Below are 20,122 nucleotides of genomic sequence, written 5' to 3'. Positions count from 1 at the left end.
AAGAAGATGATTGGGTAACAGAGATCAAAATGGTCTCAACCTGATCAAAAATGACATTCAACATCACTGCTTTTGCCTACTAGTGGGATACCTAGAGAAAGTCATAATATTTTGCTCTTGACACAGTCTTTGACATAGAAGATGGTAATATCAGAAAATTAGAGATCTTTTGAGTGGTCTGTGGCAGTGAAGTGCACTGAGATGAATAAAATCCCCCAGTCATCCTCTCAACACCACCATAGTAAATAAACTCCCATTTAACCTTTGGGAGCAAATACCATAAGCATTGAGAAAAAATTCACCATCTAAAGATAAAAGTACATCTAGTAGATACATAAACATCATTGGAAGTCTGCCCTTTACTCATTTAAGTATTTTAAGTGCCCTGCAAATGTTAAGTAGTGTCATTTGTATTAGGTAATTTCCTACATTGAAGATTGAGCTAATTAGTTTGCTAATCCCCAGCATTAACAAAAGACTGCTTCTGCCTTTTCCCCTGAAATGTTGCTACGTCAAACTCTCTTCCTTCTTTTCTGTCACCACCTAATTATGGCTTAGATCTTTTATATTCATTTCAAACATGTCTTTACACAAATGCAGCTTTTCTAAATACATATTTTTTTACATTTTTTACTGAAGTAGGCATGGCCTATCCACCCCTCCGATTTACTCACTGTCAGCTGTGGGCTGCATACTGACTTTGTTTCCTTCCACCCTTCTACTCCCCAAGAACCTCATATAATCTGGAGGGTTGACTACATACATGGGTGGGTGGGTCTCATCTTAGTCTAATATAGGAACTAATAATATAACTAATGAGAAAGTTAATACATCCAGTTGCAGCTTTCAAGCCTCACAGAGAAAAACTGTCTTCTGGAGGTGAGCTGAGAAAATGCTGACTATATAGGTTTGCACAGAGACTAACACCTCTTCTTTCTCTTCCTAACCAACTGTGTGTCTGTTTCAAAGACTCAATTCACTCAAAGACACTGTTCACCCTGACAAAAGGAACATAATTTCTATTCAAGAAATCATGCCCTTATAGCTTTACCTCTACTTGCTCATCTTAGCAGAGAAGCCATTCACAGTTAACATCTTTGCCTCTGTAGTCATAGTCCCTTTTAGTAGGGGTAATGCAACTGTTGAACCAAGGCTTACAGCCTGGTATTGTCCACAGATTAATCACTTTTCTACAAGATTACTACACCCTAAATGTTCAGCTGTTGGAGTCTGTAGTAGCTCCACTGAAGCCATGGTGGTGGATCAATTTATAGCAGTTGACTTTTCCAGTAAAAACATGATCCTGCAACTATTTCCAAACCCAGGTGCCATACACTACTTGTATATTTACATTAATGAAGAAACAGGATCAGCAATGTAAAGTGTTAGGTAGATACAGCAACCCACATTGCCTATAGTATCAGTGTCATTGGCAGAATACATTTCAGCAAAGTGAACATCTCACACTCAGCAAATTCAAGAAGTACTCCTGGAGTTTTGTTGCAAAGTGCAAGTTTAACTGGCAATTACATTGATGAACAATCATTAATAAAATAGAATAAATTGCTAGAGAACAATTATTTTATTTTTCAGGCACCCTGCCACCAAAGCGTTTGAGACGCATAAACAACACATTTGGTGGCACAGCACCATAAGACACTGATGGGAAGTGTTTTATGGCAATCTGTACAGCCAAAAGGAGAAGTAGCTGACCAAGGACTTGATTCTCTCTTCAGCTACCTAAGCACCCTTTACCCACTATTAGCCAGGCTCAGTTCACACAGGTCACTCACAGAGAGTTCTGGAGCTAGGCATGTTCTATTTTCCATCTGAGTAGATAAGTGATGAGAGAGCAGGAGAGAATCTTGTCTCCAGCTTCCCAGCACTTCAGGCACAATGCCTGGGTCAGCAAGACACCTGTGAGGAGAGGTAAAGTTACTCTCTTCTTTCCTTCCCTGCTCCCTCACCTACCCCACAGTCAGGAAGAATCAAGCCTTTGAACAGTGCAAATAGAGTATGAATAGAAAAAAATGCAGAATCAGAGCCAGAAAACAAGGAATTAACAATTAGCTAGCGCTGTGACAAAAAATAATTAAAAAAAAAAATCAGTAATTTTACTGAGCAATGCTGTGGCAGAGGCAGGGCTCTAATCAAATTACACCAGGGCAGTATTGCATCTCTTCAAGTTTGGACCCTCTTCCTGAGGATTCCCTCATACATGAAAGACCTTCTGAGCAGTATTTGTTGATACTTCAAATGCTTTCTAAGTGCGCTGTGCACTGCTGGATTTCTTCAGTCGGTATCTCATTCATCATCCTCACTTACCCACACACTCTCCTTTCATTCTCTGGTTTCACTTTTCATTCTCTGGTGTCCAGAGAAATCACTCAGATTTGGACCTGTCTCTCTTCTGAGCCCAGCTCAACATCTTTTATTTCTGGCTACCTCAGAAACCCCCTTACAGCATCATACAGAGATCTGTATTTCCTGCTTCTGCAGGCAGGAAGGCAGAAGTCCTGCATGCTGTAGCTTCTTTTGTCATAGAAACCAGACTAAGCTATCCTGTGGGGGAAAAATAAATAGCTTGACAACATGTTATTAATCAGAAACCCTTATGCTGGTGATCTTTAACACCTGAACACGCTGTTTTGCAAAGTCAGTGTTTTGTCCAGGTGGGAGTAGACATGCCCTCAGATGGGCCAGCAGCATAGCTCAGCACAGGTGCTACCGCTGCCCTAAATGTAGCTGCCATTGCCAGCCATTGTCCTGCAAAGGAAAGCCAGTGAAGGGAGCTGACACACATGCAGCTCAGGGAGCTCAGAGGTATTTACTTGCAGTGCAATCAATTCCTAAGCTCAGCTCAGGGGCCGAGATACTATGCTTCCTATATTTATACTTTACCCATTCCTGCCCTTGTCCTGTCCTTTCTCTGGCCCTGGGGATACTTTCCCCGCCTTCTCCTATGTCTGCCCATCTCCCCTGCCTCTGTCCCATCTGACACCTACATAACCCAGAGCCCAGCCTCTTTCCTTTTCATCCTAGCCTGTCCTCTACTCTTTCCCCTTCCTTTTCCCATCTCTCTTCAGAGTATTAAGCCTCTGAGACCAGTCTGCTGTTTGACACCTAATCCCCAAAGCAGCACCATCAGCAGAGGGTAAGGTCCTTTAATACACACATACACACACACACACACAAAAAAAAAAAAAAATTAAAAATCAATAGGGGTAAAATATTTGTAAACGGATTACTCTCAAGATGATCTCCAATCTCATTCTTTCGCTTGAGGGTTTTGAATACTGATGCTGCTCACCATCATACCACTTCTGTGATAATCTTACAATACTACAAAACTGCTTCAGAGTTCTACACATACAGACTGCTTGTGAATGGTCTGCAACACAGAACTGAAGTAGGGAACTGCTAGTATTGTGTTAAATCCTTAGGGATTTGGATTTACACATTACATAATCCAAGGATTTTTTTTTTTTTAATATATAAACTTAAGAGAATACCTAATTTTAACTGGGATCTGACATATTGCCTGATCTGCAGCAACCGGTAAACTGTATTCTAATACACCTCTTTACAAACAGCTGTCACTCCTTAGCCTGATGTGTTGCAGCTCACTCAAAACTTCCCTTGATCTAAGCAATAAACTTGCCCCAGGACAGAACACTGATCCCACAAGAGAAAAGCTCCATGGATTACAATATGAGGTATCTGAAAACAGGGGAATATAATTTTCATTAATTATCCTGAAAGACTGGTGATTTGTGCGTGGGCTTCAGAACAACAGCCTCCTCATAGAGTTTTTTCTAATGACAACTGGGGCCAGCCTTATTAAATAAAGAAACACTGTTGGGAATTTAAACAGTCTTGGAGATAAGAGTACAAGTCCCTTTCGTCTCCTAAAAATACATGATTATCTCTTCACAAGCATGAAAAGCAACAAATGTGGGCATGGTACCAAAAATAACATTTTTGTTTCTTTTCTTATCCCTTCATTCTTTCACGCTACGCCCATCTGCACCTCAGCTGTTGGGACAGGAGACTTCACAGTCTAGGATTTTATGCTGCAACTGCCATAACACATATAGTATGGGCACAGTCACTGCTAACTTTGGCTTTGAGCCATTTTAGTGAAAAGTCTTATACCTGTGCTAAGCCCATAGTGTTGGATTTAGTGAGACAAGTGGGATTTATTTTTTTCTTTCCCATATTGCCAATTCTATAGATGCTATCATAAATTGCAAGATATCTAGTATTTTTCTGAAAGCTCCAAGCTGACAATGTAGGTAAAAGTATTTTTAGTGGTACATTTTTCTTTGGAAGATTAAATTCCTGATCCTCAGAGCTGCTCAAATAACATTGAAATACTACCTAAGCACAAACAAAGTTCCCCATTAAACTGGCAGGGGAGATGGAGTTGCACAGCAACCATGACAGCATTACACGATGCAGGAGCAAATGCCATTCAGGCTAGTGGCTCTGAAACAGGGTGGAGAAACTAAAATCTCCTTTTATTCCTCCCAGCCCCCTCTCTTGGGTGATTTGTGCCTGCAAGAAGGGTACACACACTGTTCATATATCAGAAGGCTGAAAAAACAAAAAGTATAAAATCCCAGTGACATTCTTCTTTTAAAGGGCTTTTCATTTTGTAGTCCATCTCTATTTTTTCAGGCACCTGAGTCATCATTTTGAATGTCAATTCCAGTAATTTTCACATTCTACTGGGTTTGTCCTGTTAAATGGAACAGTCAAACTGTCTGCTCTTTTTATTTATTTTTTTTTTTTTTGAGTCCTGCAATTACTCCCTAATATTTATCATGTTCTGCAGCTTCATTTCTGTCAGGTGGGAATGGGCTGAAGCTGAGCTTAGAGATGTGGAGCCTTCTTTGCTATGGCAAAATGTGAGATGTAGGCTGGAGTTTCAGGTACTGCTCTTTATAAGCATGTTCTTGCTCCTTCCAGTGCTTTGCTTTGCTTCATGTACTGCTTAACAACACAGGAGCTGGCATGGAACAGGGTGCTGGATTTCTCATTACAGGCATCCCACTTCTCGTTGTAATGCAATCACTGTCTGTAGATGCACAATGCCAGTGCATGAGCTGCCAGCAAATGATTTTCCAATTATTGCTCAAGCAAATCTATGAAATTATATTCAAGTGTGATTTCATGTAACAGTTACATTCTGTAACCGCCTGTTTCCTTTCCATGAAGAACAGTATTTCATCTCTCCTTTCCCCTCTGTCATTTTTATCTTCTTTTCCTGCAGTTGCATGGCAAAGTACCCATATCAGGCCTCATTATTTACTTAGTAGTTTTTATTATTTGTTGTGCAAAAAAGATACCTTAGATACAACAGAAAAATAAGAGTATTGGAAACCCAGGTCTAAATCCTCAGACTGAATTTGTAGATTGGGAGTGAATGAGAAAGCAAGTAGTGTTAGGAAACCATCCCAAAATATAAGAAGAATCTGAGGCTATGTAATTAAAAGACCCTAAAGTGAAAGGAAATTGGGATAGAATGAGCAGCAGGAATAAGGGCAAGAAAGAAAGAAAAAGGATAGGTGAAAAGTGGACAATTATAATCCAAGGACATTGGGTCAGCCATAATGAGAGTGGTTGCATGTCCCACAAAAGGCTGCAATAATTTAGCCTCTGAAACTATTGTTATTATTGTAATCATGCCCATGAGAACATAAATCTTTCAAATTCACTGGATTCACATAGCATGCAGCCATAATTTGAGAAGTCACCGTTATCTCAGTAATATTGTGCAGTTTAATAAAGTTTACTGATTCTAGCACTATTTATATAATGTCTATAGGACTTCTGCCTACAATATAGCTGTCAAACTCAAAACTTCTTTAGATATGTGCTCTATTTCAGTTAGCATTCCTGCATTGATTGTTTTTCAATGTATTGGCTTGTTTTAAATGTGGAAAATTTAGTTTGAGGTATATGAAGGCATTGTATGCTTTTGGAAAGTTGTCAGGACAGAGAGCATGGGACAGTGTTGCAAACTGGAAAACTAAATAATTTTCTATGAAAATGTTCCTGTGGTGATTTTTATTAACTTCTAAGGGAAAATCCTCACCTTGTCAGTACCAGTATTATTCTGATAGGAGCTGAGGTAAGAAATATGATTGTGTGGGGTCAGAGAGAGGGTTTCCTACATAATAAGCAATCATGTCAATCATGATAACAGTCTCTCTGCTCCCTCCTCTGCTTATCTGTCGCATGGAAAGACAATGCTGCTAGTAAAGTCCAAATTCCCTTAAATCCCAGCATTATATTGTAAAATAAAATTGATGTCTTCAAATTAAAGCGCAGGATGCACACAAAGCTGCAGAACATAACATATCTTACCACTCTGTTAGGCTAGACTGTGCTGTGCCATGGGTGATTCACACACTGTCTCATCAGGTGTAAATGGAGCTTCAGTATCATAATGCTGATAAGATCTTGGCCTAGAAATTGCTTTTGAAAACCCATGCCTGACCAAAAAAATAAGATCTGATCTTATTTAAAAACAAAATATTTCAGAAGGATAGTGGACTTTTTGCCCTATGAATAGTCTGTTGCAGAGGGACTAGCACAGTTACCCATGTGTTTCCTTACGCTGCTTTGTATTTCTTTCCTATAGTGCAAAGAACACAATTACAGAGTAGACTACAGTACACAGAAGTTTCACGCAGAAAAGCTGAATTTAAAACATACTATAGATTACTTCTGATGATTTAGTGAGAGACATGATAATTGTAACTTGTAATAAAATCCAAAATGGTGTGTGGTGTGGTGGGGGTGCAGGGGAGAGTTGACTCTGCTATGTCACTCAGCAGTAGGGCCACACTAGGAAGAGCTGATTTTGGAAACTCCTGAGTAAGGAAGCTAGCATGGGAGATGGTACTGCAAATAAATGTGCTGTTTTCACAGATACTTCTCTTTGGTTACATAAGCAGGCAAGGGCTTTTGTATGTGCCAACTCATCCTGCCAGCTACTTGTTGCCAAATGGGGGGGCTAGTAATCACCCCAGAACAGCTGCACAAATAGAGAGCCATCTAATAGCTTGAATTTCCCTTTTTTTTTGTGGTGCCCTAACCACACAGTACTGCTCTCCAGCAGACACTCTGCCTTCATCCATAATAACATCTAACAATTAAATCTCGGTCAAGAGTTGAAGCCACAAAGAACTGTTTGTCTACGTAGCTGTAACATTTCTGGCACTGTGAAGATAAACAAAGACAACAAAACAGGTATTTTGAAAGACTTAAGGAAATTCTTCCTAGGTATTTCATTGCTCTTTGGACAGGAATAATAAAAATGGGAGGAGAAATGCAATTTGTGAATTTGAACAGATCTCCTCCCTAGAATTCCAAGTGGCTCTTTTGTCAATTAAGCAAGACATTCTAAAATCTTTGTGCAAAAAACACGTTAAAAATATGGGGTAATCTGCTTTGTAACTCTTTCTGGCTAAGCACATAGTTGCTGTGTTTCAGAGCACAGCCCTATACCATCATCAGGCAATCGGGAGAGTTTTCTGGAGCAGCAGGTGTAAAAAAAAAAAAATAAAAAAAAAAAATAAGAGCCCCTTCATGCTTCCTGACCAATATATTCTAGGTTCAATGCCATGGATCAGTGTTACAGTTGAGTTGTATCACCTTCTGCATCAAGTTCATATGGCTGAGATGCACTGAAAATGTTAAAAGGAGAGGGGGGCAATTAATGCTGAAAAAAACCCACCCAAACCTTAAATAAAATCGTTCCACTTTCTATCACTTTGTTAAAATAAGCTTTTTAGCAGATGCTAATATTCTAAGTGGTCTGGCAGCCTGAAATGAGTTTGTGGGAATCAGGTAGCACACATGGGTGGCTTGGAGAGAACCCAGAGGTTATTTAATATTTTCTTCATGCCCCAGGTGTTTGTAATGGGCCAGAGAAGATACGATCCTTACCCCTGGAACACAAAATCAGTTCAGCAGTGTATATGGTGCAAAATCCAGGTGTCACACAAAATGTGAGTGCCAGGAACAGGATTATCGGTATCATGAACAGCACTGCCACTCTTTCTGAGTGCATGACCCCCTGCAAAATCCAATTTATTGGATTTTGGAGATCATTCAAGGATTGGGAGAAGATGAGTCACAAGCGTCTAAGGGGTAATATTGTGTAGGTTTTGATTTTGACTCTCATTGCTTTTTCAACACACAAAATATTCACCAGCTAATTTTATTGAATACTGCTATAACAAAACCCTCTTGTTGACTGCTCTCTGCAGAGGGCTCTAAAATTAAAGTTATAGCTATTTAACTGGTTTGCAACTCAAAGAGTGCAGCTGAGACTCATCTTGACTAAAGTGCAGTTATTTGCTGAATGTAACTTCTCTGAAACTGCTGACTTCTTAAAATGTGTGCACCTCTAAGAGCTGTTGGTGCATCTCTAGTGTCAATAGCATGTATTTGTGGTATTGAGTAGTGCTCGATTCCCTCCACAAGAATCTAGTTCTCCCTGCAGTACCCAAAGGTTTAGACCAGTTATCCAGATATAGAGTCTGGAGCTTTATATAGCATATATAGCATGCTATCTGAGATCAAAACAAAGGTAGTCATTTGAGCATGAAGCATCTAAAAATAGGCTTGGACTCCTAAACTTACATGATTCATAGGTGAATACATCAACCATGAACAACTCCCAGAAAATTAAATATAGATCTAGGAGTCTGCAAGCATGAACATTATAATTATGATAAGGCAAACTATGATGGAAATCTACGTCTTGCCTACCATCACCAGCAAATGCAGTATGGTTTATCTCTCACTGACAGAAGGACAAAGAGCCTCATGCTTACCACAGGGTAGATAATTCCCAGAGCCAGCCACTGCAGTAGGGGTAACACAGTCTACAGAGCCTCACTGGCCCTTCCATGCCTTATCTGAGCGCCTGTATTGTACACCATAAGATCTAGTTCCAGGTGACTTTCCACGTTCTTTTCAGAAAGGGCCGGATTGGCTCTGAGGGCATTTAACAGCATAAGCCAGTTTTGCCTCTTGTGTAGCATATTTCCATGTTGTTGAGGGCTAGATTGCATGGAGCATTGAACAGCCTGGTGTAGTGGAAGCTGTTCTTGCCCATGGGAGTGGGGTTGGAAATCGATGATCTTTAAAGGTCCCTTCCAACCCAAACCATTCCATGATTCTGTGTTTCTATGTTTTCAGTGCAGTATATAAAGGAATACCATTGTCATATAATGCACACAACTTGCTTCTTACCCACTAATTACTAGGAGCGGTTCTAAACTCATTTTATGCAGAGAGCAGTATATATTTGCATGAGATTAACTTCACCTTGATTTGATTAAATTTAGGAGTATGACAAAATAGCCTACGCCACTACTTCTCAGGCATGTTTGTGAAGTGCTTTAAACATTTAGAACACACTAAATGCCAAGTGTTAAGTATAATGATGTCAGGTGAAATGCTGTTGGTGCAGTAGTGAAAATACTACTACGTTTTCTATGTACTGAAACCAGTCACTAAAATGTTCTTGTTTGTTTCTGCATAGCACAACTAAAAGTGGCAATACATGGATGTATCTTGCCCGGTATCTAGAGAACAAAGACATCTGACTTCAAGCTTCTATACCCTGGAATGTACTAAAAAAATTATATGTCATGTTAGAGATGCCAGGTAAACCTCTGTTACTGCTGTGCAATACAAACGAGAAACAATGGGTTTTGCTTAGTACTCCATTGAAATCCTGCTTACTCTGCTTCACATTAATTTGTGTTTAGGTGTCGGATTTTTACAAATGTGATATGACAGCACAAAATATTATTTTTCCCTCATGGACTAATGTCAGGAAAATTATCTGTCTGCATTCAGAATAGCACCCAACTGCACTGTTGCCTGCAATAAGATGATGTCTGATGTCACTCAAACAAACAGATGCATTCATTTCTTTCCCAGAGTGAAACAAGAAATATTCATAAGGACAACATATTTATCATTCTGCCTGTGCTAGTTCCATCCTTGTATCCTATTATTTTTCTCAAACTGTTCAGGTACACCGATTTCAAATCTTGCACAATAAACATTTCCTTTCTACCCTACTTGATACAAATGTTACTGGGGTCTTACCAAGGAATTTCCACAAGAATTATGCAAACAGAGGAAGTGCCACATTATAATCTATTTATTTATCATCCTAAAGAACGAGCTGTCCTGACCCTAGATCAATAATAATTCCTTAATGAAAATGCAAGTGACAAACAGAATGCCTAGTCAGAAACAACTGCCTTCTAAACTAATCTGCCTTACAGAGGAGTAAATTAACTAAACAATCTGTTAAATGAATACTATCATGTTTACTTTCTATAATGCAAAGAAGGCAAAAGCTGAAAAGCACTCTCAGGAACAAATAAAACACAGTAATTACTTTTTTTAAAAAAACAATTGTTAACAACTATAATACAGTGTTTTGCATCTTTGACTACCTATATTAAACAATTAACAGTGCACAGTAAGCTGAATGTTAAATAAATCCTGCGTATTATTTGCTGCTGTTTATGCCTGTGTAATTCTGATTCTCTGCGTATGTCCTGTTTCATCAGGTCATATCAAATCATGTTTTGTCAGTGTTTATTAATTCAGCCTAAATCCAGTCACATGGCACACACTTCAAAGAACTCAGTATTAAAAATGCTTTCTGTAATTCCAGCCTTTTTAAAATGTGAATAGATACATCTGATTACCCACTGACTTGCATGTCAAGTTTATTTCATTTCAAGCACGTCTTTTACTTAAGCTGTTCAGCCGTCACTTAAAATAGTATTCCCCTTTACTTTTAAATTGCAACACACAAACTACAGAGGAGTTGATTTCCTCTCTTTGTACGAGGAGTGACTTGAGCTAACGTTAATGGGAATTACTGAGGCATGCCATTAAAGTTTTAGACAGCCTCAGGTTTCCAACAAGACTAAGAAGTACTGCTGTGCCACTTACAGACTCTTGTGAAAAGTAAAAGCTGAGCAAAGGAACACAGGCAAATTTTCTTTCTACCCTGTTATTATTAAGTCTCATTTCAGCTGTACACATGGGACAATAAAAGATTAAATATGTCCATTATGTTCTGTGAGTATAGTTACCTGCAGAAAAACAGGGAGTGAGGAGAAAAAAGCAGATGAACAGAAAAAAAGATAAAAAATTAACTGGTTTACCTGATGCTGTACAGCACTTTTCCAGTCTTAGAAATCCTCAGCAACTTGTTGTCTGTTGTGACATCATGGAAGTTTGCTCCCTTCTCATTAGCAAAGAATAAGTCTGGCTTCCAAATAGAGTCCAACATAGAGGGATCCAAATCCAGGGAATCATCAGGATATTCGCTGTAAGCCAGGCGTGAGTCATTCCACTGTTGTCTCAAAAATATATTCACTCTGTAGTCCTACAGAAATTCCATGTGAAAAGGTTACTAAGCCACTTATCGAAACTTGGAGCCCACTTTAGCTTTCTTTATGCTGTTAGACTTACTACAGTACCAGTGTTACAGAAAACATTTATGTTATCCTTTGAACATAAGAGATCTCATTTGAAAATAAAGCAGTCTAAAAGCTGTGTTGAACCAAACACACACAACTGGCACATTTTCCAAATCAAAATTACTTCAATGATGAAAAAAGTATTAATTGCAACCTCAAATATTAAATATAAACCTTTTTCCAATGTGATGGGTTAACTCAGAGGTACTTAGAAAGTCAAAAAGCATTGCAGCTAGATATATACAATTTCAACAAATATTCTATAAAAACTAGTAATTTAAATAAATTACTTCCAAAATGTAAATCAGTTATTTCTAATGTACTCATGAATAGTTGCTAATTCAAGTGAAGCCAGATTTGTATAGAATAAATTAGATCAGCACTACTTATTTACTGTTTGTATCCTTTTTTTATCTACTGTATGCTTTTCTCTGGATGTTACTTCATTCACTCCTCCCTCTCTGCATCCCATTGAAATTATTCTAATTTCATTCTTCTGCTGTGTGGTCTGCTAGTCAAAATTGGGAAAGGCAGCAATTACTTAGAGGTTCATTTAGAATTGACATTAACATTGTGTCAAGAACTGACTATTTTAAAGGGGATTGTGAAAGGAGCTTTTAGGGTCTAGACTCTCTGGAGGGAATGGGAAGATGCTAATGCGTATTCTCCTTATCCTGAAATTCCAAAGTCAGCAAATAATAGCTTCATCTCCCCCATCTTTCCTTATTATTATAAAATTTTTACCTGAAATTACTACATTTCACTTGCTTGTGAGTACCCTCTTAGAAATACATCTATTCTTCCTTTGAAGGGAAAATATTTCATAATATTTATAGCAATAATGTAATCTGAAAGAATATTTTATCAAATAATTCTGCCAACTGTAAAGACCCTCACATTCAGGATTTACTTTATGGTAAGGTGCAGTACATTAATACGGCAGCATTATGCTTTGACTTGGAAAATGTATGAGCTGACTTGGGCTTATTTAGGCCACTGACCTGCATAGTCTAAAGAACTTATCATCTATGAAGAGTAGATAAATATTCTCACCCAGATTAGAGCTGCAGAAAGCAGTTTGCCCAATATCCAGACCCTGTGAGCAAGCCTCTCCAGGCTTGAGCACTTCCTATCTTTAGTTCAGTACATTTGTGACAAGGTGTACTGCTTCCCTAAGAGGTTGATTCTGACATCCAGATTGATGAAGTTTTCTAACCCGTTGGGATGATGCTCTACAATCTCACTGGGAACCATGTTCTTTTTTTTCTTGCTTTGTCATTTTCTTTTTGCTGTTGTGTAGATGTGAGTCAAAACAGAAGTGTCTACTAATCAAAGCAAGACAGTCCTGAGAGGGGTCTCAAGAACAGCACATGTACTCAAGATACTTAAAAAAGCTTGTATCTGTTTTTCACAAGCCACTGTACTTTTTATGCTGGTGTTGTTTCATACAGGATGAGGACTTGTGAGGATACACTAACCCTAATCATACTTTCCCTTGTGTTTTCATCATAGAAGCTGAGCGTGTCTTATAAGTTTAATGAGACAGTTTTAGTTATAAATCCAGGAAAGCACTGGATTTTCATTCTGCAGAAAAGAAGGCAGGAGCTGTCATGAGCAAGTGCTGATAGAATAAAATTGCTACAACTAGTTGTGCAACTGCCTTCTTTTTTCTTTGAAATAAGATATATAATGAAGCCTATGGAAAGCAGAGGGCTTTTCCCCCCATGACATAGAAATCATAAACAAGTCAAATTAGTAAATTGTTTAGAAATACCTAAAAATAAATATTTTAATGAACTTCAGTGGTTTGTGATTTAGATAACGGAAAAGAGTCTGAAGAATCCTTATTCAATGAAGAATTTGTGTATGATGATATATATTATACCAAAAGCATAAATAATTTTGAAAGGATTATGCTATCTTTTCTAGTATGTATCTTCATAAATACATCAGAGCCATCACACTGACAAACTCAGAAAAGCTTTCCCACTGTAAGTTTTGTTGTTAGAAGCATAACAGCACTGAAAATTGTGTTTATGTCTGATAGGCTTTGCATACATATATATGTATAGATAATTTAATAAGAAAGAAAAATGGAAATATAACAGGTACAGCACAAAACTGCAATTACTTTTTTCTCCTGTTCTTGCGGTATAACCACTTGGGAAGGATGTGTGTTTACACAGTCAGACTTAGTCATGTGCAGAATTTTGGATTTACTTTTCCTGTGCTAACTTTGTAACTATCTTCTGAAGAAAAATTGTCCTGAGAAAACTCTCACAACATAGAGCTCAGGCAGACTACAGTGTGTATTTTGCAAGCTCCTGAGGGTAAAAGTGGGTGGACTGTAGTAATGCACACCTACACAACTATGAGTACACCTGCTCCACAAATTCTTTCTGACAGCACTGCTGCTCTGAACGAGGAGTGTGGACCAAAAGATTCAATCAGTTTGCAACATAGCTCAAGGCAACTCAGATAAACAGTTTTTGTCTGTTGTCAAGCCATAAGATGGGAGTAATAGTTACATACTGAAGAAATAGCCATCTGATTAGTTTTAGTAGATTTATCTGAAGATTTAGGCACTCAATCTACAAATATACTGTTTGTGTTACAGGACTCTAGATAAAAATGGTCTTTCAGCAACCACTTTCTGTCTCTGAACTGATCTTAGCCTTCCTTCCATCTTAGCCCCCTGCCAATAGCATTGATCTCTCAGGCTTTGAGACTGATGTCTGACGAAAGCAGCAGACTTTAGCTGTCCTTCCATGGATAGGAAGGTCTTGCCAAAGAGACTGCTCTCTCTCTTTCTAAATCCTAAATATGAATGCTAACTGAAAAATAGTGGTTTAATGACCTATTTTAAGGCTCAGAAGATGTTACAGAAGATCACTTGGTTACCTATGTACCTAAGCATGCAAGGTGTCCCCAATGGCTTCAGTGGAAGTTTCTTACGCAATTAAAACTATACATGTGAATTAATCCACATGTAACAAGCTCATTTGCAGTTATGTTTTTTCTACTGGAAAGATAATATACATTCAGACACAACCAAGCTTTTAAAACAAAGGAATGGCATTTTTTTTCTGCTAACAAAATTACTCAAAACACAACTAGAGTTTGATGCATTTACCCCAACAGCGAACCTGCTGCGTAGTGTCAGTCACTGATTATAGGGCATAACAACAATAATAAAGTCCTCACAGTTAATAATTTCTGTAATTAACAATTAGCTTGTCGATGTACAAACTGCTCTTAGTTTCTCCTACAGCTGATAGCTAAAATTCCTGGTCATTAGCAGCATTGAACATCTGAATTCTTTGGGACTCCGCCCAGCCCAATGTGGATTACTCATCTTTGATACTCAGCTGCAGTCATGCTGTACAGTGAATTTTCTGCTGAATACTGCATGTGTGAATGCTTCCAAAAATGGATACAGAGTTTACTGGCATAACTGATTTATTCAGTGAACTTACTCAGGAATGCCTTTTCACCTTTCTCTGCTAGTTAGGGCTTAAATAAATCAACGAAGAATATTTCCAACAATTACATCTTGACTCATCTTCTTCTTTACTATTTTTATTTTGGTATAATATATACCATTCCAATATGGAAGAAGCCATTTCTTTTGGAGAAAAACAAAATCAATTGTGCTACTGCCCCATATGTGCATTATAGTGCAGAAAGTCTAATACATTTGCATTTTGTTTCCCTAGATCTTTGGGAACAAAACTTGTGAATACTCTGTGGGATTCATCCATTTGGAGAGAATCAGCACAAAATCTGTTTTATTTCTGAATTAAATGTTTTAGCTTTTAGAAGAATATGCTGGACATAAGAGCTCTGCTGGCCTCTCACAGAGGGATGAATTTCATGATGGTGTCTGTCCTATTCAGAAAACAGAAGCTACTCCTGTTAATGTTACTGAGAACCTGGCTTACTGAATTTAGTAGGTCTGAGACTGTAATCCTGTTTTCCATGTTCATTTCTCCTACTGAAAGCTTCTCTAAACAAGTTTTCATCTCCCAAGTTTCTAATGAGCTGCTGCAGATCATCCATGTTCTCATGTCCCTTCGGTACATATGCATGGTTTCACTAAGCATTCCTGTCCTCTGAGAAAGGAGTGTCTCTATTGAATTTACAATCCAGGGTTTTAAATGAATCGTTTGGTTTTATGTCAAAACCATCAAGAGCACTTTATAGGGAAAAATTAATCCTAGGAGTCAAACAAAACTCAGTACTGATCACAAGGGATGACAACATTTTTACCACATGATTATGTCTATTTCAGAAAGGCAAAGTAGATGGAACAGTAATTGATGTGTGCCTCTCAGAGCAGTTTTAAAACATCCTAAAAGTGATGGCACTAGTCGTTAAAGAGGTGACAGCATTAAGAAAATCAATATCAAACCATTGAACAGCATCTAAGAGAAATCTTTCCATAGTTTTGCAGATATTATGGACAAAGCAAAATAAGAAAGCCAATTTCTTTGTTTTCATCTACTTGAATGTTTGGCTGTTTTCAGCAGAAATGTGTTAATGAACATTGGAAAGGTGCACATTAACATATTTGATAGAAGGTAAAATGCAATGAGGGGATTTAATCAAAGCAATGAAGGAGTCTAATTAATGCAATCAGCATTAGGTCGTGCAAATATTTTCATTGAATGCCATCTTGTAAAGCTAGTGACGTGCAGGTTTTTTTGCTACTTAACACTATGCTAATGCCTCTGCACACTAGGATAAACAGATGTGGCTGGGTAAAAAAGGCTACATGCCTAGCTATCTTCTCAGAATCCTTTAAATATATATTAAAAAAAGGTTAAAAAAAAAGAAAATTAAGGAAGTTGATAATTATGTTACATCAAAATATGTTTTTTTCCTGTATTTTTTAACTTGATTTTAGTTTTCATTTAAAGTGTTTTTAAAATACTACAGATACACAGGCTAAAGTTTAACTTAATAGTTTATTTTATGGCTTTGTATGTTATAGCTTGTCATTTATAGAAGAGCCTTTCCCACACTATTTAACAAATCAACCTGCCCTACATATAAATTTTACTTTATCTCTAGAAAACATTAAATAACATCTTAGGGGGGTTTATGTAAAAATATTTGGGACATTCCTTAAGCATCACTTTCTAAAATGATGGCATGAATTACAATTGAATTTAAATGAAGTATTTGAATATTAAATTAAATATTTCTGTTGGGCTAAATCTCTGTTCTTCCTTTGTAATGCAAAGATCGCAAGGCAGTAGCTATCCAATTTTTATGAAAAAATATTTATTTGGTATATCTTAAGTCCTTTTGTGTAACAAATTCATTTTTAGCTACCAAGAACTCAATCCTACAGGATGCTAAGCATCTTTATTGCCTCTGGCTTCAGCAAATACAGAAAGACCTGGATTCTGTGTAGCAATGCCTGGAAAGCAGTTGGAAAACTACATTGCAGTTCTTCAGAAGTGCCCATAGTTTTCTATAGCCACCTGAAATAATGAGAAGAAGTCTTGCAAAATTTCAATGAAGGTTAATTTTTTTTGTGGTAGCAGTGACTTGAATAGTTCAGTCGAAATGGAATTTGTAACCAGGCTCTTTCTGGAATGGATTTAACATTCTTCCTGTATATGAATACCTGATAATTATTATGGGTTTATCACATTATTATAAGAAAGCCATCAAAAATCACTCTCTGGGCTAACAGCAGTAGTCAGGTATATGTATGCTTGAATACATAAGTGATCTTTTTTACTCAGTATTTGAAAAAGATTTAAAACTTCAGCATCTTTTTTAATAGCTCAGAAAAGATTTTTTTTTTAGCAAATTGAAAAAAAAAAAAAAAAAGAAAAGAAAAGAAAAAATTCATGTCTAGAGTAAACCAGAAAAAAGTTGGACTAAAATTTTAATTTTAATTTTTTTAGCTTGTCTCCTTTATCCCTAAATTTTGGCAATTTTTGAAGAAAAATCTCATCTTGACATGAAAAATTGAGCTATTTATTTTTATATGTAACAAAATTAAAACTCTGCAATGTTTCATTTTAATATATATTTTGACTGATAGTGTTCTTTGAATTCAGTCAAAATACACATTTCAGTCAGCTGGGATCCATAGTACCAATTTAACCCTCAAAATACCCAAGTTTCTTTGTAGAAAAATATGTTTTAGTCATTTAACTCAAGTTATACATTCACTTCATTTGCTGATGTGGCTGCAATGCACAGAGATTTAGCAAAGTTAAACAAGACTGTTCTGGCAGTTCTGTCAGCACAATCTGCAGCAGCAGATAATTCAACATGTGGTGTAAGACCCACTCAAAATATGGAGTGCTTGGCAGGGATCCCCACAGCTGAGCTCTAGCCATTCCTCTGCCTCCTCAGTGTTAATACAACCTGAAAAAGCTGGTTTATGCTCACCTATATTCACTGCCATTACAGTCAGTACAGATTGTGTAGGTATGTTTAGACTTGGTAGTTGAGTTGTTTAATTATTTATATGTATTTTTATATATATTTTTAGATAGTTATTTTATATTTATTTTATTTCAGCTCAGCTGGTAGGCTTGTAGTAGCTTCATAATTTAGGAATGTCCCCACGTCCTGAGCATCTCTATTCTACATCACATCCCACTCCTTCACAAGATGGCTTCAATGACCAGTCCCACTCACCATTGTAGTTTCTGCTATTGAACCAAAGCTGTTGATAAATATGTTGCAGGTAACATTTACAGGAGGACCTGCAAGTTGAACAATAAATAGAAAAATTGACAGGTTGTGTTCATGACATATATTAAGTATTGTTGCTCTCTTGCCAATGGCATCATAGCACTTACCATTGTGGTTTCTGTGACTGATCCAAAACTGTTGATAAAAATATTGCAAGTAACGTTTACTGGAGGACCTGTGGAATGCAATAAAAATGTTGCAATATACATTGAAACAAAAGTACAGATCCCTCAGCCTCCGTACAGTCTGGTACAGATGTGGCTGAAAACAAGTGAAAAGTGAGGTTTCCCAAACAGATCATGTAAATTTTGATGAAAAGAAAAACATCATTAACAGTAATTTAATTAACCTAGTTTCATTGGAAGTTGTTATATAAATACACAGAACTACATCCTTGCATTTAAGTATTTATGAGAAGAGTTGAGTGAGGGCAGGAGTATAACAGTTTTTTCCTTATCCACTGTACCAATGCAGAATATGGTTTAGCATTACAAACACTCCTCTCATTTCCTTCTCAGACTTAAAATTAAAATATTATCTCTCCACATTTATTTCACTCTGTATGCAAAGTCTTGCCACTGAAATTCTCAACAAGGACTACTTTTCATAGTGACTCAAATCCACTGAAAATAGACTTGGACAAGAAGCCTTTTGTGCACCTGATCTGAAGATGTCTGCATTGCCATAAGCAAATATTTTAGCAAAATCTGTTCTGGCTCAACATAGCTTTTGTTAAACAGCTATTTGTAATCTCTTCCCTCCCAGATCCTTTCCTGTTTTTCAGTGGTCACTGACATGTAGCAGAATGAATGCGGAGTTAATATTCAATTAGTTGTCTGTTAGCCACTAATTTCTTAGGTGTGATGAAATAAACAGGGGTTCCCAACTGAATCAACAATGATTAATGCTAAATGCCTAAATTTCAGTGACACAAAAGTTGGTACAAACATCGAGTATCAAGTACATTCTTATCTCTTTTCTCATTATTTTTATTCACATAATTTTCGTAATATTAAAAAATAATGTCAGTGCACAGAATATAAATAGCTACATTTGGTTTCATATTTAGACCTGAAATTGCAAAAGATGGAAACATGATTACTTTCTTTTTTGAAAAATGGAAAGATAAGTAATGTGTCAGGAATGCTTGCTACCCCGGTCATCTTTCTGTCCTTCGTATCTGGAAATGGCTTCAAGGAGGATTTGCTTCTGGCTTCAAAGTAAGGCTGGACAGTTTGTAGTTCTGGATCCTCCTCCTTGTCTTTCTCAAATATGGGAATGATTTTTTTTTTCTTTTTTCCCATGATGAAGAACCTCCTCTAATGGCCATAAAATTTTAAAGATAACTAAGAATGGCCTCACAATACCATCAGTTAGCTCCCTCAGTACTTGTGGGTGCTTCCTATGTGGTTACAATGGTCTTATCTGTACCCAGTTTGCCTAAATGCTCTGCAGTCCGATTCTTCTCCACTGAGTTTTCCTTGATCTGGACTTTCCATAGGTCTCAGAGGCATGGGATTCCTGAAGACCTTATCAGTGAAGACTGAGGTGAAGAAGGTATTGAATGCCTTGTCGTTTTCCCATGTGTTTTGTCAAATTTTCTTTAATCTTATGGTGTTGCATTGCAAAAGCTGCCAAATATGAGGACCATGACTTTCAATTCTGAGTGCCAGCAGAGCCCAGTAAACATGCTTACCTATGTTAGGAAACATGCTACTTCAACACAGACTTCAGTTCAGATGAACACTAAGTAGGTATGTGCTAGAGCATTGTATCTTACAACAAAGAAAACAAAGAAAATATCTGCCTTCATTTCTCTACTCAGTTGTTTTCTGCTGGTAGATGTAAAGAGAAATATAGAA

General features: G+C 37.3%; 1 protein-coding gene across 4 annotated transcripts in view; it reads right to left on the bottom strand.

Annotated features, from left to right (window-relative positions):
• Positions 1–20,122, bottom strand: part of GLRA2 (glycine receptor alpha 2) — a 124,332-nt gene that overhangs the window by 85,410 nt on the left and 18,800 nt on the right. The window contains exons 2-4 of one of the 4 annotated variants that reach the window (XM_061459964.1): positions 18,368–18,435; positions 18,204–18,271; positions 11,220–11,443 (exon numbers count right to left, since the gene is read on the bottom strand). In XM_061459964.1, coding sequence (XP_061315948.1) covers positions 11,220–11,443; positions 18,204–18,206 — 227 coding nt within the window. In that variant the 5' untranslated portion in view covers positions 18,207–18,271; positions 18,368–18,435. The remainder of the gene's footprint in view (positions 1–11,219; positions 11,444–18,203; positions 18,272–18,367; positions 18,436–20,122) is intronic. The other 3 variants (XM_061459960.1, XM_061459961.1, XM_061459963.1) reach the window with 3 other exon arrangements.

This window comes from Pezoporus flaviventris, unplaced genomic scaffold (assembly GCF_033815535.1).
Source record: "Pezoporus flaviventris isolate CSIRO_AGI_PZ_B2104156 unplaced genomic scaffold, CSIRO_AGI_Pfla_v1 ptg000030l, whole genome shotgun sequence".
Classification (NCBI taxonomy): domain Eukaryota; kingdom Metazoa; phylum Chordata; class Aves; order Psittaciformes; family Psittacidae; genus Pezoporus; species Pezoporus flaviventris.
This window is presented reverse-complemented; position numbering and strand designations above follow the sequence as displayed.